The following is a 23,761-nucleotide window of genomic DNA, read 5'->3' as shown; positions in this document are numbered from 1 at the left end:
CTATTCACCTCCGGGGTACCCAATCAAAATGAGCAGAAAGCACTATTCATTTCAGTGATATATGCTAATGGTATATAATTTTAAGATTTTCGCACTATTTGAAAGAAAAAGAAAAAGAAAAACATTGACCATTGTGTAGTGTTTATCTCGGGTTTTTTTAATATTGCCTTGACAAATTAGGCTCTCCTCTGGGAAAACATCCATCACTATTCTATAATTCTAGGCAACCCAAACAAGCACTGATTTCAAATCTGGCCTTGTACCAATATGAGATAAGTACTATGTACATGGGTAAAAGAGATGGCAACAAACAAATCTGCATTGCAGAAACACAACAATCCAGAGCAATCTTTAATTGGAGAATATTATAAACATCTTCCAGACTGAAACTATCAGTCAAGAAATGCACAATAGAATTGCACTAAACAACCTAATATGCTAATAATTTGGAGCAAATTTTCCAAAACATGAAATTAAATTAGATCAATTAAATATTCAAAGCTATTTCCTCACAAAGGGAAGCTCGTCAGCTATACTCAAACATTGAAAAGAAAGCATATCAACAGGGACTATCTCGTTTCATTCCACAGCTCCTTGTCATGAATTATTAAACATCACAGAAAACCGTTCTTTAATCAGTTGTGTAAACTGTGATCCCTGTTGAAAACAAGAATACCAAAGAAATATTGACCAATGTGTACAAAAAATATTCACCTAGTTGTATTGAAACCGATATATGCAAGTGAAAAAAATCAAGAACATAAGAACAACAAATGAATTGCGTGAAAAACTGGATATATGATTTCATGACCATATTTTCCCTCATAATATAAGAGCTAACTGATCCTTGTATAACCTGTAAAAATCGTTGTACTAATTTTCAAGAATCTACACAAGACACCAAAATAATAACAACATCAAAGCAAGCTAAAAATCTTAATGAAAAGAATCAAACACAAATCTTCTCCACACTTCTCCAGATGTATATTATACATCCTTGATTTCTGGTGCATAGAAATTAACTTTTAAACTAGCGTCTACCTTCGCTTTATTTGACGGCTGGTTTTCCATGACATCAACAAATCAAGGTGTCATTGCTATGTTATTTGCTATGAAATTCACCAGTTTTTAAACTCAAATAGCCCAAAACCGTAAGGAATCGAACATTAAATTAATGGGATTTTCGGCTTCTAGCTTTCAAACATTGTATAAAACGCGACTGAATCAATCCACTACGTTTGCTGGAAAACACGACGCCATTTTGGAAGCTAGCACTTAGGTCAAAATGATTCCTGGTTATCTAGCGAATATGTCAAAACAAACGGACCACACAGTAGCTTTAATCACTTACCGTTATTGTGATGTGCTGGACAGTTCATTTGCTGCTACTTTATGGGTAAAAATCACTTAAAAACAATACACTATGCTTCCCTCTGCACTCGAGTTGAGGGAACGTGTCCAGAAAGGACGAGGCCTCTCATTGGTCAATAACACCTTCCATACTACATTTCGGACCGTGTCCAACCTCCTCTGATCTGACCCGTAGAATTTCAATATTACATCCGAACCTTATATAGACCCTTGTGATAAATCAAATGCGACGGGTGCCATGACTGAACGTCTATCACTGATCAATTTCCCCAAAATGACGTTGATGACAAATAACTTATCATCCACTTCAGGAATTTCCCGGAGAAACTTTTGCGATGCACCTTTATCTTCTATAAGGAAGTTCTGAGACAGAGAATGTCAAAAGCCTTGGAATAATCAGCAAAATCTAGCAAGGACATCTAACACCTAATCATAGAAAGTGTCAGGTCATCCAGAATACCGAGCAAAGCAGTTATAGTTGGATAAGGCCGTTCCTAAAACCGGTCATACAACTGTCCTAACAAAGAGGCTTATTCAGCAAATGAAATCAGCTGCTTCAGCACCAGTCGTTCGGCTATTTTCGAGAACTCCTAGGTAAAACAGACACTGGACGATAATAATTTTCCCCACCAAACTGATCTGTCTTCGAAATAGGTGATATTCGCGCAATCTTGCAGAGCGATGGAAACGTTGAGGTCCCAATGCAAGCATTGATGTGTGTCAAAAGTGGAGCAAGATTTGTTTACTTGTTGGGAAAAAAACGTACATTCTAAAAGAAAGAAAAGCGAGTACAAATATGTTTTGTGGAGTAAAGCTAGAGGTTAGTTAGGTTAGTTAGGTTCTAACCTCTATAACTTAAACGTTTTCGTCCTCTTGTTCCCTGACCTAGTGAAACACAGACCGTAGCTTCCGCAAAGAAACACGTTGAATCTGTTATTAGAGATTTCAGTGCGCTGTACCGTTATAAATTAATACTTGTCCTTTGCATTTTGACCCTCTCATTGGGTCCCTCAATACTTGTCATAAGATTACCCACGAAAATTTACAGCGATACCTAAATGTGTGGTAAAAATATTTATTCTGCCAGGTTGAAATTTCCTGCCCGGAGCTTAGTAAAGTAATTGTGACATGCTGCAGTTTTGAACGTGCTATAAGCTTGCCTTTAATTTAATGTAGTTATTATTGCATTCGCAGGTCATTGTCAGTTAACAATCTTCAGCACTTAGCCCCGGCAGTTTTCAAAGATAACAAAGAGCTAGAGCGGCTGTAAGGAGGAGTTTTTCCATCTCTCATATAAGTAGCAATTAACGATACATGTTATAACATACATGTTATAGATGTTATAAGAACCAAATATGTCCATTTGATAAGCTTTCTGCGCGCGCCGTTTCCGTATTGTCTTACCTCTATTTTGGGTTAAAATTCAGCGCTATTCCGGCCAGTCTTAGTTGCGTCCTATCTCCTATACTAAACGCTAACCTCCGTCCAACCGTAACGCTAATTCCCTTCTTCACCGTTGTGCTAAGCCAGCCATTGTTTAGGTCAACCTTCAGTAGCGATTTAACAACGTTAAGAAAAGTTGGGCTACAAAGAAAAAAAAGTCTTGACAACCTAAGGTTGAGAATATACTTCATGAAATGCCAAAGGGTGTTTTTGCCACTTACTTTCGATAGTTTGAATGACTTCTTTTTAATGTTGACTCATTGATAAACGGGCTTGATTTCTTTCGGACACAGAGAGCTGGCTGACAACGGACTTAAGGAGCTGAACGATAACCTTTTTCGCAGCTTGACCAAGTTGACACGGCTGTGAGTGAAGATCTTCCAAGTATAGAATCTCACTGTACTAATGTACCATAAAAATCTGTCTGTCTAAACGGAGTGGTATGAAAAGGTTCCTAAATACCAAAATAGCTAAGTTTTTGTTTCTTCCTAACCTAATAATATTCTCTGAAATCAAGGTTAATAATTTGCCGCTATTCACCGACATGAAGAGAATAATTTTTTTAGTATATACACACGAAGTGATATCAAGAGCACCACCAAGGACATCATCAAAAGTCTAGCTTAAATTGACTTGGACGCCTCGTTTCAATGATGGAGATGAATCACTAATCCTCAGCAATCGTTCCTTTATTTCAAGTCCGTTCCATTCCTTGTTGTTCTTGTATCCCAGAATGCTTCATTAGCGCGCGCTCGTCGTTGCGTTGTGAAGAACCATACCTCCCACAGTGGTAGAGATGGTGAGAGGAGCTACACACGTCATCACAATTGGAATGTCAAGGTGCTACAAGACCCCATGCATTATCGCTTCAACACCAGTGTAGCGATATGTGTGTCACTATCTCACCGATAGAGCTTCACAACAGGATCTCGATACTGTATCGAGCTAGAAACGACGAACTAAATGCACAAAAATAGTCAACACTTTCGACCATGCGCTTTCTTGTTTATTCCACATACCGCAAGGACTTATGGGTGTTACAATTCTAGGATTTTATGGGTCACGACACTCACACGTGGTTGTGCAGCAGTGTCCTATGTACGGTTTGTTTACGAGCAAGGAGTGATGCATTGTTTCTTTGTTGTGGGGAAGACTTGTTAACCACCAAAAAGCTGCTTTTCTAGCAGACGGTCTGATTAAGATGACCCGTTAGGAACATGCCTTTGTTGTTACCCATGTGGCCGAAATCCAAGATTTTCCCAAAACATTGATATCATATTCCTGGCGCTAGGAACCCAGCCGACGATGGATAGAGAGGAATCAACACCCAGTATTTTCAAACTGATTGTGCCTAGTGGTTGGGCCCTGAACACACCAACGAATGCTCAATTAAGTTACCAGTGTTATTTTCGTTTCTGACATGACAAATTACAGTTACCAAGTTATTCAACTGGTCCCACTTTCTAAGAGTGATTTTGTGGGTGCTGCGTTTTGTCTAGCAGCTTTAAAAGGAGAATCTTGACTACCTCACATCAAAAACAATCACCTTCGTTGAACTTCAACAGGCAAGCAGGCGTTACACATCCACCATGCAACAGGTGATGTTAGACTTTCCTTAGGAGAGGCTAATGCCTTACCAACCTCATTTACGTACACGGGTCTGGACTTCTTTGGGCTTCTATGTGTGAGGCTGATCAAAGTTCTGTGAAAGTATACGCTTGCAGAGTAATTTACTTCAGTAGCCAAGCAGTTCATGTTGAAGATGTCAGCTCTGAAGAAACAGACATGTTCATCGAAGCCTTGCATTGTGTCCATTTATTTCCATTCGTGGTTGTCCCTGTGCCATCTCGTAGGACAATAACACGCGCTTCACCGGTGGTAATAAAAAATTTCGCAGCTCAGTCCAAGATGTGAAGGAAGAGCGCATCTAGAGGGAGCTATCTTCATGTGAGACCGTTTGGTCTAGATGTGTGTTGCCAAAAAGAGGTTTGCAACCTCCACCTGCAACCTCCACCTGCAACCTCCACCTGCAAGCTGCCACCTCCATTTTCTCCCCTAACAAAGACGTACTCCTCCAACGGTTTACTGCTTCAAGGACAAAACCTCCTCGTGCCGCCACGTGTTTTCGCCGAGGAATATCTGTGCTCGCCTAAGCAATAGAGAAAAGTGCTTTTTCTTGCTAACTGTTTCTAGTCTCCATGGATTCGTGAATACTTGCAGACAAAGTGCAGCAACGCCACAAACATGACATAGCTACACATGGGGAATGAGAAGGAATAAGGAATCTAGCAGGAATGACCTAGGCCTTGTAGTGGCTGCTGATTTTTGTTTCGTAAACGGTCGATGCCATAATAACGGTCGATGCCTTCATTGGTAACCAAGCCTTTCAGACTGGACGATGACATATCTGCTTTATTTTAGGCCTGGACAAGGTAGAAACTGGTCATAATTTGTTGATGGAGTAAAACGCACTCACCAAATGCTTAATTGCTCATATTCACACTGGTTTGCTTGTGGTTAGCTTTACTTAATGGTTGGGGCAGCTCTATAATTAATATTCAAAGAAAGTCACGGTTTAAAATTATATTTTGCTGAGATTTAACGGATTAACCTGGTAGTGTGGTGATATAAAAGGAATGTTAGGAAACAGAGGTTCCGGATTCGATACTGGGTGGTTGCTTACAAATTTTTTTTCTTTAATTTAGTAGAGAAAAATGCGTTGATAGTTAAAACATTTCTAAATTTCGCGAAAATGGCATCGACCGTTTACGAAGTGGACAACTGAGTAGCGGATAATTAATACCATGCCAAGGTGTCATTGGCTGTTAAGCCGTGTTGCAAAGTGTCCGTTGATATGATAACGTATGTTCAGTCGACCTGATCGCCTGATGAAAACTAGCAGAAAGCATTCGAAACCTGGCGGTCTACATCTCAAGTGACTACAGCTAGTGTATGTCGTGAGAAAAACGATTATACTTTGACTAATACTATTGTAATGCACTACGATGATCGACAAAAGTCTCTTATACGACGCAATTTCACTTTACAATTGTTTGTTCGTACTATTCATTCGTTCGTTTGATCAGTTCTTTTATTTATAGTTTCTATGAATAGGGCTTGCATAAAACGCCTGTTTCAGTTAGTCCAGTTCTTAAAAAAGCGTGAATTTGGTGGCAAGGATAAAATATTTCACACGTTTTACTCTTTCTCTAATAGATGGTTGCATAACAATAATATCAAGGAGTTATCGTCTAATATTTTCAAGGATTTGGTCAGCTTAGATGATCTGTGAGTAAATACCTGCAAATTCATTATTTTATTTTCAAACTGAAGGGCCGTTTCCTTACTTGAAACGTCAAAGAAACTTAGATGCATTTAACTTCTCGGGCACTGGTACGTCGTCTGATCTAAAGACGGGTCTCATAACGGTAGACGTCTAAACAAAAAAAAATTTTTTCTCAAAATACAGTGATTCTCCCCTGAAAATACTGGAAATAAAGTCGGGGTTAAATGCGTGTCAGTCAAGACTGAGCTGTCCTGATATACACACGTGACAGAGGACGTTAAAGATGATTTCCAGTCTGTACTGCGCAGTCTCAGCACCCTGATGTTTTGTGTCTCACTCGATGGAATGCGAATCGATGTTATTCGGTACAAACCACACACATAAATTATCTTTGAGGCCTTTCAAATGATTCTTCCAACAGCTTCATTAATTTTTACAGCTGTGCAATTGTTTCATCAAGTGGTATGAGAAAGAACGAAGCATGTAGCTTCGCGTCAATAATGGCAGTTGACATGAAACTTTGAATTTACTTTACATAAGTAGTTGCAAAATGTTACATTTTATGAGGTCTTACATGTTGCAAAACAAAAAAAATGTAAACAAACTCTCGAGAGTGCGCAGTACGGACTGGAAATCATCTTTTAACACGTCTGTATTATTTAACTACTGTCGTTTATGTCCTCAAACTTAAAGCGCGCCTGTCTTAGCTTGTTCATTGTTTATACTTTAACGTCTTTTACAATAAAAATAAAATTAAATAATTCGTACAGGTCTAAAGTAAGACGTTTTGTTCTGATAAAAGAGGAACGTTTTTTTGTATGATTGGTAAAACAGCAACCTTTTGTTTGGTTTGGTTGAATAAAAGTCGAGCAGTTAGCAATAATGTTTAAGGGGCCCATACATTCTCTGTAACAGCGTTCCCATGCATGCCCTTTAATTATACAACTCATTCGTGTAGTTTGAATATTAGAGCTATGGATCGTAAATTCTAAAGGCATTATATTTGTAGCATTGACTTAAAAACAATTTGCTTTCGGACTGAATAATTTGAAGCTGAGTTTGGATCAGATAACAGCCAAGAAATTAATTATGCGCGATATCCCATGCGTTCTCTGTGACAGCTGCTCATATACATATGCGCAGCTAGATACATTTTGTCTATATCAATCACTCGTACAGCTTGAAATCTGAAATTTTTATTTAGGGACCTATCTGGTAACGAACTACAGAGTTTGCCAGAAGGAGCTTTCGATGGACTTACCAAGCTTCTGAAGCTGTGAGTAATTCACAGTTTGAGTTACTTACATAATTCACCCATGAAATCTCCTTTTTGGGCATAGTTTCTATCCAGTTAAAAAATACAAGAAGAGTCAGAAAGGACCCTAAATTTGAGAAGTATTAACCTATTACCAATAAATTATTAAGATTCTAATATTTCCAAAGGCAGGTCCTTTCTTCTTCCCGGTTTATCTGCCAAGCGAACAAGCATGGCATTATTTGCGATCCTTCAGAATTTCAACAAGGCAGTCATACCGTAAGGAAACGTCAAGAAATATGTCTGGCCTTCGGGGTCAACAACAGACATCATGATGTCGTATCAGATTTGATATTATGATGTCAGCGTGATATCATGAGATTATATGTCGACATCATGATACCAGGATTGGGCGCTTTCTCACGCAGAACAACTGTTTATCTTGAGACTTATTTTCTGTTTTACATACTCTACTTTTTTATAGGCTATTGGAAAACAACCAGATTGAGAAGATGCCTGAAAAAGTGTTTGCAAACATGACTGAGCTTTCAACACTGTAAGGCCAAGTTTTAGCGTAAATTAAAGTCGTCGTAAGAATACTTTCCCATAATATACAAAATAGTGTGAATGCCAATTGTATACCCTGTAATAACATAACGTTATACTTTACGATATTACGACATAGCTAGGAGAGCCGCGCAATCAGATTCAGTATAGCTTATACTGCACCATTCGGCCTCATCAACTATCACCTCATACAAATCGAGAGCGAATAGTCTAATTGTTTTAGAATAATTTTAACTGAATTTTACTTCAAATTACGCTTTCAATTACTTCTCGACCTGTTATTAAACTTTGCGCCTCAGAAAGATCACTCGGACTGAATTTTCATTTGAAATTGCAGCTCTGTGCAAGCGCATCATTTTTTTTTTTCAATAATTTCAAGCTTTTTAAGAAACCGCAAATGTCAATTTTTTTATAGTCTTCTCAGGAATTTTATCCCATTTGCATCAAACCGTTCCTCCAAAACTTTGGAAAAACGAAAAAACGTCGCCATTTCGTAGACTACCTCCAGTCACTGCCCAGTGATTACAAATTGCAGATCGCAGCATTTGCATTTGTGTACTAGTACAGTTCTACTAAAATCCAAAAGTGCACGCTGATAGCGTCAACAAACCACGTCGCGAGAAAAATTATTTTCTCGCTCAGGGTTTGATGTCCATTTCCACTAGCTAGAGTTGTTCTGGGCTACAACAACAACAAAAACAACAGCAAGTTTTATTTGAACTGTAAACTATAAAAGCAAAGCAAGTTAAAATTATACAATATAAATTAAAACTACATTCATTAGCTGGTCACCCAATATAGCCATGAAGCTAAACTAGCGGGGTGACCACCATTTATTATATCAAAATGAAGAAACTAGTCAGAAAGAGGTTACTGCCTCGAATAACTCTTGCTCTTCTTTTATGCTCTACAAAGCTTTCTGCATGTACCACACATCGATAGTGTACGCTAAAGCATGAACCAATTGCTAATTTATGCCTTTTTAATGTCACAGGCACCTGAACAACAACAAGTTAAAGATTTTACATCATGACCAGTTTCGCGGCCTGCACAAATTGACTGAGCTGTAAGTACTGCCATTGAATTGAATTGTACTTGAACCGACTATTTTATAAAAATGCTATTGGCATCGCTTAATGCGGGCATTGCCAATTTTCTTCGGTGGCAAGCTGTTGCGAGCAATTCATCTCATAACTCGAATCAAAGAGTTCTAAAAGCTAGTTGCATAGTCTCGTCTTTGGTTGTGGCCGACGAGTGAGAAATTTTTGCAACCAGCAACATGGAAGTGTGTAAGATCGCTATCTGTTAATTAAAACAAATGTTTTGTTTCTGAAGTGGCTGTTGTACTTGATTGGGCATCGGCAGAAGCCCATCAGTAGGAGCGTGCAACTCCCATACTAAGCCTATGTCAAGGCATTTTTGCGGACCGGTCTATTTTCAGGCTTCTTTTCCCGCAAAATAGATCAGTAGCGGTCTACATGAGTGTGCATAGGTAAGGAAAAAATGGCGGCTTCAGGTGGACATGACGGCTTGATCTTCCGGGGAAATGACGACGTCAGTTAGAAATTAAGTCCGTGCTTGTGATTTTTCAGAGAGGTTTCTGCGGATGTCTGAATTTGCGGTCAATTCAACTAAAAATAGATCGGTCTGTAAAAACATTTTGATAGGAATATAGGGTAGTTGCACGTTCCTAGTCATGGGCTCCTGACATTGGGAAATTTGAGGACATAAACAGATTAGGAGCCACTTAACCTAAGCTTAATACAGCATGTGCATTGGTGACTCAAACTTAAAGTTGAGAAGTGAAGAACAAGTTCTAAGTCGTAATTGAGAGCTTCAATTAAGGGAACAGTTCACAACAACCGATTGGAAAGCCCTACAACGATTACTCTGGATGACAAGAAGAAAACGGAACATGATAATACGTGCGAGGAAAATTTACCGTAACAGCGCAACTGCCTTTGGCATTTAGTTTTATCGGACTAGTTCCAAAACCATTTGGAATCCCGCTAACTGATTGGTCACAAATTGGAGCTTTGCATTTCTGGGGTCCAATCGATGAACTGCTCCTGACCGCGCCACCAACTCTTTCATGGCCTAATGTCTTAGCCATTGATTGTCCAACCTGTGTTGCTAGTTCAACGGAGGTTTCATCTAGGAAAGAGTTGGGAACTTGAAAAATTCAGCTTGACGGCAAGGAAAACAGCTCGCCCGTCTAGAGCCACGACGCGTCGTGCCTGTTTATGCAGTATATCATTTATGATAACCGTAAAATCCCATAATAATACTGTACTTAACCTCAGTTAGACTTTTAACATTTACCCTTTTGTTCATGTTCAAGATTTCTGTCGGAAAACAAACTGCAGAATTTGCCACAAGGAGTTTTTAAAGACCTTAAAAACCTTAAGACCATGTAAGTACATTTTTCGCTCAAAACGTCTACAAGAAGCGGGCTGCAAATATTTTGGAAAACGTGTAGGATCCTTCTATGCTTAACCTTAATTGGCTGTTTCTGTTAGTTTTTTTGTTTTTTTGTTTTTTTTTTCATCCATATCAAGTAGAACTACATTACAAGTAGAACTTGATAGTATACATGTAAGGCTATCATTATATCAAAAAATGTTCCCACCAAATACGTGAAAAACTTTATAAACGTTTCATACATCTAAGTCAGCGTTTCCTACATTACTTTTTTCTATTTTTATACTCATTCTTATATTTCGAATCCATAATAATAACTGGAATCCAAAACGTTTTTGAAAGCCATTGCGAGGAACTTGAACTGCGGAAAAATCCATCCCTCAAAAACACTCGTTTCCAAATCAAGCATGATGTAGGACCTTATTCGTATTAGTTACCACTAAACAGTTTTCACGTTTTCGCGTTATTCGGAAGTTTTGGAGAGACAATCAATTTGAAATAGTATTGGATAATTTAAGTCCTAAGACGGCAAAAAGCAGGTCGTTACCGGACCTTAAAACCAAGAAATTAAAAAAAAAAAATGAGCGCGGGTACACAACTGCAAGTTTCAATTGAATTCAGTCAGCGCGATTTTGGCAAAGCGTAAAATTTCATACAACGTAAAGAAATGACTGAAATAAATGGAAATCGTTAGAGTATCTAGAGGAAATTTTATTAGAATTTGACTAATGCAATGGCCACTTCCCTCTTTGAGAGGTGAATCATGGTAGCTGTATTTTATCCAAACAAATAACCAGTCGAAGATGATGAATACCACAACCGTGGTTCCCTGCAGGCGCATCTCGTGAAGGAATTATAGTAATGCCCGTCGATTTCAATAGGTGATAGTTTATTCGGCTGAAAATCTGATTGCTAATCTCAATCTGCTGTCAACTTTGTCACTGTCTTTATTTGATTCCTACAGCCGTTTGAACAACAATGGCGTACTCCGTGTTACCACTGACAACTTTGATGACCTCCCGGATTTGCGATTTCTGTAAGTATAAATAAAAATCTAACGGTTCATTGTTACTCAATGTACATTGTGTTATATCGTAACAATGCATATATTATAATATATCATCTCTATTTATCTTATTTACTTTCCCAAACTTTTATATTTGTACTTCAGTCGAAGGTAGAAGTGCGACGTCTGAATATGGTGGGGCAATATGGGTTCAATTTCCCTTGTTCTGTCAGCATCTGGTTTAATTACTAACCACGTGCTCAGTGGAACACAAATAAGTTAATGTTACTCGTATGAGAACTGAGCCCGATAGTTTCAGTTCTTCGACCTGCATGGTACTTTTTCCGCATCTTTTAAAAACGCAGATTTTAAATCTCAAAGCTGATAAAACTGAAATGACGATAAAAAGCATGTCTTTGAAGCAACTCAGTTGTTACACCTTGGAGATGGGTCCTTTCTGATATTTGGCTTCGTTGACTTCGCTATCTATTTAGTTACCACAGTAATAAACAATTGATTCATGCTTTAGCTATTATATGCATTTAGAAGTTTACAGGTTACGACGACCACTCGCTCGAGAAAAAAAAATCTCTGGCGAAATTTTGCTCAGACACGCTATCAACATCCGTCATTGGATTAAGAAGTACGCTTAGTACGTATACTGAGTTTTAGCGCGGCTTTTCTTCCTATGCTCTTATTATCAACGGTTAGGAATTGAAAGCTCGCCTGTTACTCCTGTAGAAACTGATTGCAATAGTCTTTTATGATCTTTGATGCAATGGAGGTTTTATTCCTTAAAAGAAATCATAGAGTTCGAATTTAATTAGACAACGTCGTGTTATTATTCTAATGTGCTGTAACACGGGGTCTAATACTTGTAATGATATGTGACTCTATATTTGCAGATTCATGCATGATAATATGATGAATGAACTTCCCAATGGCTTCTTCAGAAATATGAAGTACCTGATAAGGGTGTAAGTAGGGCGTACATGTTTCGAATCAATAGGTATAAACCTTATTTTCCACTTTTTCTGACCTCCCTTACTCTTAAGTATTAATTTAGGTAAAGGTATTGACAGGAGGAAACTTGTTTTGCTGTCCATCAATAACTGGCCAGGTTATGAGTATCAATAAACCCTTTCTATATTCTGCTGAATGGCTTGGTTATTGACCTTACTTAACGCTTTTAGCTGTTTCTGCTGTGGAGCAGAGGGTCTCTGTGCTAATTTATCTGTTTGCTGAAAAGGCGACTATTAACTCCCTTTCTATTTTAATAATTCTAAGTCATCTTTTAACATGTCAATAGTTTGTTAACGTTACCCGACGGTTCCACGAAAGTTACAATTATACCTTGACAGGATTTTTGATCAAACGGGGTGTTTTCAAGGTAGTTTTTGGTATGGACGAGCCCTCATGGTTTACATAAAGAGAAAGGTCCGTCAAGAATGTTTCAGCTTTTTTGCATCGGTTTATTGTGTTTATTGTCGTACACTGGCAGTTAATGTCTCTATTTTATGTGCTCTGTAGGACGCTGGACACCAACATGATGTGTTGTCACTTGAAGAAAGAAGATGCCGATTGCATTTCTACCATCGTCGAAAACTTCGCTAGTTGCGAAAAAATGTTAAGGAACCCAGCCCCACGCAATAGCATCTGGGCCATTGGAGTCCTTTCGCTGCTCGGTGCTGTGTGTGTGCTTGTCTTGCGCCATTTTGTTAAAGAGAGAAATATGGTCCAAGCCATCATGTTGATGCACTTGGCAATGGCGGATGGCTTGATGGGTGTGTACTTAATCACCATAGCAGTCATAGACAGCCTGTGGTCAGGAGATTATTATTTGCACGACTTCCAGTGGCGATTCGGTTTACCATGTCAGATCACAGGAGCAATATCAGTGTTATCCAGCGAGGTTTCTGCAATGTTGCTCACTCTGATATCTGCTGATAGGCTGAAAAATATCGTATTCCCTTACCGCGGAAGAAGCTTGACCCGCCGAAAGGCACACATTTTGTGTGTGGTTGTATGGGTTATTGGCTTTATCATAGCATTCCTTCCCATAAGTGGTATCCACTATTTCAATGATCCTCTTGGCCGACCGGCATACTACAGCAGGTCAGTCGTGTGCCTTCCTCTTCAGCTTTCTGCTAGATTTCCACCTGGATGGGAATATTCACTCGCCATTTTTGTTGGATTAAATTTCCTTCTCATCATCTTTATGATTGTTGCATATGTAGCAATCTTCCTAAAAAGCTGCCTCTCTAATCGGCGCCTCGCACACCAAGGAACCAGCAGAGAGATCAAGGCTAGGGCCAAATCATCCACTGCCAAAAGGGAAACAGCTCTTGCAAAGAGGTTTGCCTTTATCATTTTCACGGACTGCGCCTGTTGGTTGCCGATCATAGTGATTGGTATCAAGTTCTTGGTGGAGAAGGATTTCTACCCCTCAGACGACCTCCCTGTTTGGATGGCCGTCTTCGTCCTGCCAATCAATTCAGCCCTGAATCCGATCATATACACATTATCAACCCCTAAGGTGCGAAATAACACTTAGGTCACTAAGGTGACTTAACACTTATAGATGATTAGATAATCCCGGATACTTTACTGCTGAACATGATTTTCAATCACAGCCCTAGCTTCTATGTGCTCATATCTTACCACATAGTGTCGTAACATCACTGCATTCATTAAAAAGCAATAGAGCTACTTTGATGATGAAGAATATTACTACAACTATTAACGAGCCATAGCTTTGGACCAACGAGGAATTAACTTTAAGTGACTACAGTTTGAGCTTAGAAGCTACAGACTCATACATGCCCCGCTATATTTAAACTGTTTGTAATGGATCTGTGATATTCCCAAATACGGTACTGATTGTACGGTTTTTAACTTTTTCAACACAACTTTAGATAAACATTTCTTAAACATCCCCACAGGTGCAAGACTTCATCATACCCAAGCTGCGAAAGGTGATAAATTTTCTGCGCGCCAGGTTTACATGGGGACAGAATCAACACAACCAACAAGGTAGATAGAGTCTTGCATTTTGTAATTTTAAATCCACAGTTTTACAATCTACAGTCGAACCTCCCGTAAGCAACCACCCAAAATGTCAGGCTTAGGTGGTCGCTTTCAGGAGGTGGTCGCTTACGAGAGATTAGACCCCATTGGGTCAAAAATTTTGCTCATTAGCAAATGGTACTTTTAAGACATTTTATGTCGTCTATTTTAAGACTGCTAGTGTGCAGTGTGTACATGTGCATTTCGTCTTCGAAGTTTTAAAAGCTTTATTCATTTGAAATGTCACAAAACAAAACAAAACAAAGCAAAAAATCCTGCACATACCATTAAGAAATTTCTGTCTCTTGTACCACCCAGAAAAGCAATAATGTTACCACAGGCTTATTATCCAATTTTCGTTCTATTATCTGTCAAGTGGTCGCTTACGGGAGAGTAAATACAAAAGAAAATTTCAAACCTTTAGCTCTAAAAGTGGTCACGGTCGCTTACGAGAGGTGGTCGCTTAAGGCTGGTTTTCACTAGCGACGGAGTCGTAGTCGGAGTCATAATCAGAAGCGTAGAGTGATACGATCTAGTGAAAATCAAACCGACGGAGTCGGAAGCAGAACACCCATTCCGCTTATGACTCCGTCGCTTACGATCTAGTGAAAACTAGATTGTCGGAGTCGGAAGCAGAAGCGGAAGAATAAACCAATTACAATGCTCCATTCTGGGCCTTGAGATTGGTTGGTTCTTCCACTTCTGCTTCCTACTCCGACAATCTAGTTTTTACTGGATCATAAGCGACAGAGTCGTAAACGGAATCGGAAGAAATGGAAACGTTCTGATTCTTCCGACTCCGATTCCGTCGAGCTTATGACTCCGCTTATGACTCCAATTTTCGATTTCCACCAGGTCATAAGCGCTCTTACGTCTCCGACTACGACTCCGACTCCGACTCCGACTCCGACTCCGACTCCGACTCCGACTCCGTGGCTAATGAAAGCCAGCCTTTACAAGGGGTTCCAAATATAGTGTTTTGACTTTGAACCTTTTAGTATTTTGGAAAACTGGTCGCTAAGGAGAGGTGATCGCTTACAAGAGGTGGTCGCAACCAGAGGTTCCACTCTAGTTGAATAAAGGTTAGGTTTAAGACTTAACTGGCTCCCTAGAGTAATCGTTTTGCTACTGTTCTGTCTTGAAGGGTGGTTTTTGCGTTCCTTTTTCCTTCCAGTTTACTCAGATCAACCAAAAATTAATAAGTAATGATAATATAGGGTTTACAATTATCTCTGTTAAAATAATGGCTTAAAATATATCAACAGAACATCGACCAAGTCACATAAGATTTTGCACACGACAAAAGTTGGGCTTATACAGGCAGTTTTTACGTTGTTGGAAATTTGAGGAAAAAAAAAACACACTAGTCCAACTTTCCTGAAAGTTCATGGAAAAGCAACACGGGAAAATGTACTATCAGTTTTAAGCTTTTTTGTGGTCTTGTAGTTGTACACCCCTACGAGTTTTGCTTGTACGTTCGAGTGCTTTACTGTGATTATCTATTCTATCAGTCCCTAGGTGGCACACAAGGCGGGCAACTACTAGAGAGCCTCCTGGCAACTCTTTTTTCCTAGTTACACATTCCTTTCCTTTTCTGCCATTCATCACCAAGATGTTGCTGATCTTCCACCACTTGTCCTGCATGTACCCTTTGGAAGCCACGTCAATACTTTTCTAGAATTCCAAAATGTACCTTCATTTGCTTCAATGACCGCATCCCATCGTGGCTTCCACCTGGCTTCCACCACCGGAGATCATATTACATGCATATTCCTCTTAAGGGGTATTGGTCTCCGCTGCTACTGCTAGAAATTTACAGAAAAGTACAAGTCGGAACCTCAAATTATTGTTAATTAATCACTTCTTTTTGTATTTGCTCGTTTAGATCAGAGAGAAGGAGATCATGAAAATGTGGAAATGGTAGTGATTCATCCCCGGGATCGAGCACAAGGTAATTTGTACTACCTGTTTAAAATTTGAACCCGATTGTAAGCTCTTTCCTGATTTATGGTCATATTAGAACGGCAGACAGAACTCATGAGACAGTTTTGTAACAAATTTTTTATTTTATATGAAACACTCGAAAGTACTGGTGAAATCAAAGTGATGATGAAATTTTTCATGTGCTTGCACAATTTCTTTGAAATTTGATATTTATTTTCTCGAGTTCTAATGAGAAATTGTTTTTGGTGTTATTTCAGGCACCTATTAATATCTTAAGCTTTTAGAAAAAGTAAAAAGAACTGTGACGAACTTAAAATTATTCTGGTACCAGTTTTTCTTCACAAAAAAAAAATGAAATTGCTCGATTTCATATCGGATTTCGTTTTTATTTCTTCTCTTTACTTTTGGAATCGGAAATGGCTTCGTATTATCGAACGCAGGCAATCTTAGGCAATCTTATACATAAGTTCGTTTCACAACAACTCTCCTGGGATTCGGACTCGCTTAGCAGTTTGGCCTGCAGCGACCTTGCTGCTCTCCGATCGTCACCCCATAATGATAAAATCTTATTGCCGTCTCTTGAAATTTGTCTTCGTACGTTTTGGCCTACCGGATTTAATACGGCGCTGCACAAAACACCTTAACCCGTTCCTTTCCAACGTCAAATGTATACGAGCAAAACCAATAACATGAAATCAAAGAAAATTGAAATTGTACCCCTCCCAAGTTCACGAACAACAAAACTAAACATGTACAGCCAGAAAACCGCCTAATTGCAACAATAAAACAAAAAACAAATTTACGTTGTTTACAGTTGATCTCGAAAGAAAAAATGATAATACTAATTGTAAACTGGTGATATATAATGATTTTTCATGAATTATATCATGAATTATAATCCATCAAACATTTTCGCTTAAACGCGATTGTTCTAAACGCGTCACCTGACTGAATATGCGCCAGCTAAAACTAGGGAATATCCGAGTGATATTCCCTAATTTTTAAAACGCGCGCGCTGGGAAAAATGTTTGAAGGAAAATAAACACAATAACCTCCAATGACTTTAAAAATATGCTCGGATATTTGTCCTTAGACATTATCTGTTCCTTGAAACTCAAAGTTTCGCTTCTCGGAACAGGAATGTCCGCGGACAAATATCCAAGCATTATTTTCACGCCAAATGGAGGCTATTATTTATATAACTAACAAAAAAATCTTCGAACGTCGGTATTAATCGTGTACATCACTGACATCACTCAGGTTTTATATGTATTAGAGTATAAAAAAAGTATTAAAAGACCTCACCCCTCGGTAATTATCTTACTTAACATGCAATGGTTAACTTTTGTAAATAAATCGGAGTAAATTATTGAAAATAAAGCATGTTTTAATATTTAAATAAATAATAAAACGTTTGAGTTTACAAAACATGTTTCGATTCGAGAGAAACTTCTCCCATCGTCAGGTAATCCAAGTACAAAGCGATGGAAGCTGAATTCATAATAAGTAGAAAATGCTAATTGTGATAAATAATAACAACAGAATGAAGCAAAACGTGAAAGTGCGAGAATTAAAGAAATAATTTTAGATTAACATGGTGTACTTAAGATAAAAGAGGCTACTCATATTCAGAGAGAAAAACCCTCTTTGAATCAACAATTACACCATGTTAATCTAAAATTATCTCTTTAATTCTCACACTTTCACGTTTTGTCTTACTATTTATCACAATTAGCATTTTCTGCTTATCATAAATTCAGCTCCATCGCTTTGTACTTGGATTAACTGAGGATGACAGAAGTTTCTGTCGAAACACGTTTTGTAAACTCAAACGTTTTGTCGTTTTCTTAAAATTCTTTACTTGTCTGCCACTCTGATCAAGAGTCTTTAAATAATATTTAATATGCCAGATTAAAAAAAATACCAACCAAGGTAAATCAATACTTGCCTGTTCGTTCGCTCGTTTAGACCGAGGAGAAGGAGGAAATCGTGAAATGGTGGAAATGGAGGTTCCTGATGTCCAGGTTCCGGAACAAGGTAATTTGTACTTTCTTTTTAAAAACTGAATCTGAGTGTGTGCTTTTCTAAAAACAAAAAACGAAACAAAACAAAGCAAAACACAGCAAACGGAAGAAACACAACAAAACGAAGCAATGCAAGGAAACAAAGATGAGAGCAGAAGAGCAAGACCAGGCTGCTGTCAATTTCATGTCTATTATATTTTGTTGCGTTTTTAGCATGAATTTGTTGTGTTAAGGAAGTTCGACAGGAGCTGTGAGCACACGCATGTGTTCCGCCCAGGCTATCAGCAGCCTGGGACTTTGAAAATTAGAAATACGCATTGAAGAAAACAGCTGACAATAAACGTAGCGCTAGAGATAGAGGGAACCATCTTGTATGTGCGAGCTCATATGCTCATGTTTACTTAAGAAGGTGAAGAGACAAGCTGAGTGTTCTTGCTACCTCAGTAAATTTTTTTATTTAAAAAGTGCATGATATGTCCTTTTTTCACTTGTTTGATTGAATCTACATGAGATCGTACGTATCTTAACGGAGAAATTACGCGACAATTACGCGAGTGTCAAATTTCTTTGTATTTCACTCACTTTTTTCGTTGTTTGGTTCAAAATTAAAGATATGTGCCAAGTTTCAACCCATTGCGGTTTCTAACCCAACCGGAAGTAGATTTCACGTTTCAGACGGCTGAAGCGCGGTGAAAAAAAAAACAAAACGATATCCTTTTTTTCCGATTTCCATACCGTGATCTCGAGAAGATCCAATCAATTGAATATATATCTGTCATATACACTCCAAGCGATTTAATGAATGTTTAGAATGTTATCTTTCAAATACTGAGAAAGCAAGAAAGTCAATTTTTGGAAGGTTTGACAGAAGCAAGGTCAAAAATTTAATAAATCTTCACCGTGAAGCATGAAAGCTTCAGACTCAGTCGTATAGAAAAAAAGTGTGAAGATGGTTATTTTTTTGTGGTTTGTATTTTAAAGCAGAACAAGAGGAAGGAGTGGCTGGGACTCTACACGTGGTTGTCGTGGAAGGTAATTATTGTGCCACTTGGCGAGCCTTCTGCCAACTCTTTCATCCCCTTCCCTCGCTCCTGTCTGTTTCTGTCGATCTTCACCAAGTTTTTCTTCGTCCTCTGACACTTTTCCTACCCCCCTGGAAGCCGCGTAAATATCATTCTGGCCGGGATTGTAAATTGTCTTTACATTCCAAAATACCACTTTCATCTGCTTCATGGGATGCGTGGCTTTTTCGCCGTTGCTTTCACCTGGCTCTGACCAGCCGTGTTCACACTACATGTCATATATCACACATGCACGAAAGACAGTGTTTCATCGGGATATATCTTCTCAATCGAGACAAAAACAAAGGAGTAAGCGAAGAAGTCAAATCGTCAAAATCTGTGTTAATTAAGACCGGACATCCAAACATCCTTCAAGGTTGTGATTTCCTTTATTTCAAACTTGATGAATTATTAATGAGTTTCAGAAATATAGTTCTTTTGTGAGGTGTTCGTCCTTTTTGCATCCTTCAAAAAGGTGGTCAAACGCGTTGTAGTCTCGTCCACATATGAACCCCCAATTATTGTTAATAAATTACTTCTTGGTTTGTTAGCGCGTCAAGATAAGGGAGAGGCAGACCATTAAAACGTGGAAATGACAGTGCTTAATGTTCAAGATCCAGAACAAGGCACTTTGTATTTTCTGTTTAATTACGGAGTTCATGGGTAAGCCCTTTCCCATTATATTAAAAGCAGAAGCACAACTTATAACGAAACAATGCAGGAAAATTAACTGCTGGGTTGTATTGAAGTTTCAGGTCCACCGTTAGTGCCAAGAGAAGCAGGTAAAAATTAATAACGTGTTATTCACGGGCTATATCTTGTCCTAATACTATAATATTTATAATGATGGTAAAATACTTGTATCCTAGTTCAAAGGCGATAACATAAAAAATTAAGATTTCGCACCAGCCCTGACACTAAGATTAATATAGGTCCGCAATGCGTACTTGTGGGCTTATGCTTAGTTTTGTTCTATTCGGTTGGAGTTTGTTTCTAAAAGTCAGTATCTAGGAGTTGAATTGCTATAAGTGAGAAGGCGATCACCGCAAAGGTAAAAGTGTTACTTTGAAACGAGAGACAACTGGAGAAAGCTTGTGGCCCCTTGGTCGCTTCCTAGAGGTAAAACGAAACAAGAGAGACGGCTCTTGTGAGGAGAGTCAGACGCTGAAAACCAAGTCCGCGGTCCTGAAACGTCCCATCGACAAGATCGTTCTTCTAGAGGCTCCTAGACTCCACGAGAGCAGCTAAACATTGTTGATCTTACTGTCGTCGATAGACTGCGAGCAGTCTCTCTTTTGTTCGGAAATCCGCGGGGAATGAATAATCGCTGATCATGAAAATAGTGAGATATATATACCTCAAACGTTGATATTTACGCATGTACACATGTATGTATTTTAAAATGCCCGAGTTCTCGGTATTTATCTCTTACTAAACATGCAATGGTTAATCTTGGTAAATAAATTGGTTTAGCTTGTTGGAAATATGGCATGTTTCGAACTGAATTAACTCAGTCAAATTTAATCTAACAGTTAACAAATAACACCAACCAAGCTAAACCAATCTAAAAATGCTAAAATTGCAGTCTAGGATGGACATCAGTAGTATACATTGGACGTTGTGTTTGACACGGACTGTACTAAAACGTTAAAGCAAAGTTTATATACCTCTTACTAACTGAGTTCGACGGCCGTACTGTAAGTTACGGACCAGGTTTTTTTCCCATCGATTTATGGCCCAAGCGGGAAACGCGCGGGCCATAAATCGAAGTGGAAAAACTAGGATCCGTAACTTACAGTACGGACCGAGAAAACGAGGTTAGTAGGATATTTATTATTTATTTTTTTCTCAAGCACCTGAGCGGGCCGGAATCCTAAATCCTCGAATTTGATTGGCTAATCATACGCAGGTGACCGGTCCAGCTTTTTACGATACGGCCCACGGGCCAGATTTTTTTCCCCGCTGCCTAAATTTCGCTCCTAAAAGTTATCGGCAATCGTCAATCTTTTGCCTTCTTTGACACATCCATCGACGATTAGTCAACACAAGTTCATCTCTGTTCACTTTAAAATGGCGAGGAAAGTCACTGTAAGTAAATTCAATCGAGTGTTTTGAAGTTGTGAGAGTTTACTTGGTTGTTTATAGCTTGGCGCTGTAATGGCGCATAATCCTGTGTTTCTCTCGCCGTAAAATTTGAGTCAATTTCAGGCGAGTTTACCTCTCTGATCGTTGCTGTATTTAAGAGAATTTCTGTGGAATACACTTAACGAATTTCTACGCTTTCTGCTATTCAATTAACGATAGTAAAGTCTGATTTCAAGTGATTTTAAAAGCGACGATTGACAGAAATTGTTTTTGTTGTAAAACTTCAAACTTCGCACGAAATTTCACACCGCAAAGACACTTTTGAAGAACTTAACTGGTGAAATAAATGCAACTAACATAAAATAGTTCGAAAAAAATCTGTTCTTCAATACATCTTTCTTTGTCTACCATCTGAGTTACTCGCTCGTTGCCAAGATGTTTTACAATTCGTTAGTAGACGGCGCGCAAGCCGATTCATTGACAGGAGCTGTGTAAACAAACCCATTTGTAATCTGTAAAACCAATTTACTGCAGGAAAAAAACTAAACATGTTATTTGCCGGCTTAGGGTCGGTCCGTATAGTGAAAAACTGTGACCGAGGGCTTGAAAATGCTGCCCGAGGCCTGCAGCCTCGGGCAGCATTTTTAAGCCCTCGGTCACAGCCGGCAAATAACATATATATCTCTACTGTGTGTCTGACGGGTTCGGGAACGATATCTATTCATGCGGAACGGCTTCAAACTTTTGACACACCTCGAAAGCAAAACGAGTCAATTTAAAATCGTTTTTAAGTGACTCTTTAGTCGTTAGTAGGTTTTAATACACAACTTCAGAAGCAAAAAAAGTTTTAAATTCTTACTTGCTAAAAAAGTTAAGACCACTTGGCGATAAATCACGAAACATTTTGGAAACAAAAACAGCTTTAAATTTTAGCAGACCGTATAGTAGAATACGGCCCGCTAAATTGACCAATCACAGCGTGCGTACTAACTGAGAGCTACTTATACAAAGCTACTTATACAAAGACGTTTCGACCGAACAACGTTCGATCTTCGTCCGTTTAAAAAGCCAACTGAAGTTACTGGCTATTTAAGAGTTCACAGTTCTGCTCGTGCTACGAAATGCCGGCGAAATGTAACGAGCGAACGCTGCGCGACATACCAAATCATGAGAGTGACTATTTGGAATGGCGATATGTTCGTTGCCCGTATTTCGGTGTTCTTTAAGAATCCCAGGCCTCGAGAAAAGTATGTTATGGTAATCGCGAGCCTTGTCCACAGCAGTGGCGTGAACAAGGCCAAACTGATTGGCGTGTTGTGCAACCTTAGGAGTTACCGTCTCCAACTCGAACCGTCCTCTTGTGTTGTCTTAATCGCGTTGCCAAGGCTCTATCTGTTTGTCCATAATAAAAGAAATCACAGTCAAGCCCAACCGATTTTTGTAAGCCACATCTCTTGACTGTGGAGTAGGGTCCTTGGCCCATGGGAAGCGAGCGCGTAAAACATTAAGAGGTTTGAACCCTACTTTAACGTTGCTGTTGCGTAACATTCGTGAGATTTTCTCAGAGACGCCTCGACATTTGAAATGACCACTAAATTGCTCTAGGTGATATATGTGCTAGCGTCGGAGCTGTCGTTGTTGTTAGAAGCGTCGCGAGACAGTTTGCCGTAAGATTTGCAATTTTTGATGAACCGCAAAGGGTAGTTGTTTTCTCTTGGGAACATGTTTCCTCTCTCTGGATCGTTCTGATTCTGTCGATGGTATTTGTCGAGCCCTATTAATGAGTGTATCCACAACTGATCTTTTGTGTTGCACTGGGTGATAGGAGTTGCAGTCGAGGTATCTGTCTGTGTGTGTTGGTTTTCTGTATACACTCAATTGTATCTCTTCATACACCCTGGTGGTTGTAGAGTCCAGCGAAAAAAGCCTGTCGTCTTCCTCAACCTCCTTAGTAAACCGGATGTTTGGGTTGACAGAGTTCAGATGGTTACGAAACTCTTCCACGTAGTCTTTCTTTAAGCAGGTATGGCTATCATCCACGCACCACCTGTACCGTCATCGTGGAAAATGAGCGTCGCTGGAAATTGCCTTTTCCTCAGTCTGTAAACTCCACTACCAGGTTAGCGATCGCCGTGTGGCACTTACAGGAGACCCCATGGCACAGCCTAACGTTTGCGGGTAATAATCTTGTTCGCAACTGAAATAGCTGTTCTTTAAGACAAACTGAAACAA

General features: G+C 39.1%; 1 protein-coding gene across 1 annotated transcript in view; it reads left to right on the top strand.

The window, feature by feature from the left end:
• Positions 1 to 12,258: 12,258 nt before the first annotated feature.
• LOC110053076 (G protein-coupled receptor GRL101-like) overlaps positions 12,259 to 23,761 on the top strand; it is a 30,976-nt gene continuing 19,473 nt past the window's right edge. Inside the window, exons 1-7 of the mRNA XM_089274438.1 lie at positions 12,259 to 12,326; positions 12,880 to 13,885; positions 14,292 to 14,382; positions 16,301 to 16,366; positions 18,328 to 18,396; positions 19,365 to 19,415; positions 20,194 to 20,226. Of these exons, the coding sequence (XP_089130564.1) occupies positions 12,259 to 12,326; positions 12,880 to 13,885; positions 14,292 to 14,382; positions 16,301 to 16,366; positions 18,328 to 18,396; positions 19,365 to 19,415; positions 20,194 to 20,226 (1,384 nt within the window). The remainder of the gene's footprint in view (positions 12,327 to 12,879; positions 13,886 to 14,291; positions 14,383 to 16,300; positions 16,367 to 18,327; positions 18,397 to 19,364; positions 19,416 to 20,193; positions 20,227 to 23,761) is intronic.

This window comes from Orbicella faveolata, unplaced genomic scaffold, assembly GCF_042242905.1.
Source record: "Orbicella faveolata isolate gen_17 unplaced genomic scaffold, um_ofav_v1 contig_1, whole genome shotgun sequence".
Classification (NCBI taxonomy): Eukaryota; Metazoa; Cnidaria; class Anthozoa; order Scleractinia; family Merulinidae; genus Orbicella; species Orbicella faveolata.
This window is presented reverse-complemented; position numbering and strand designations above follow the sequence as displayed.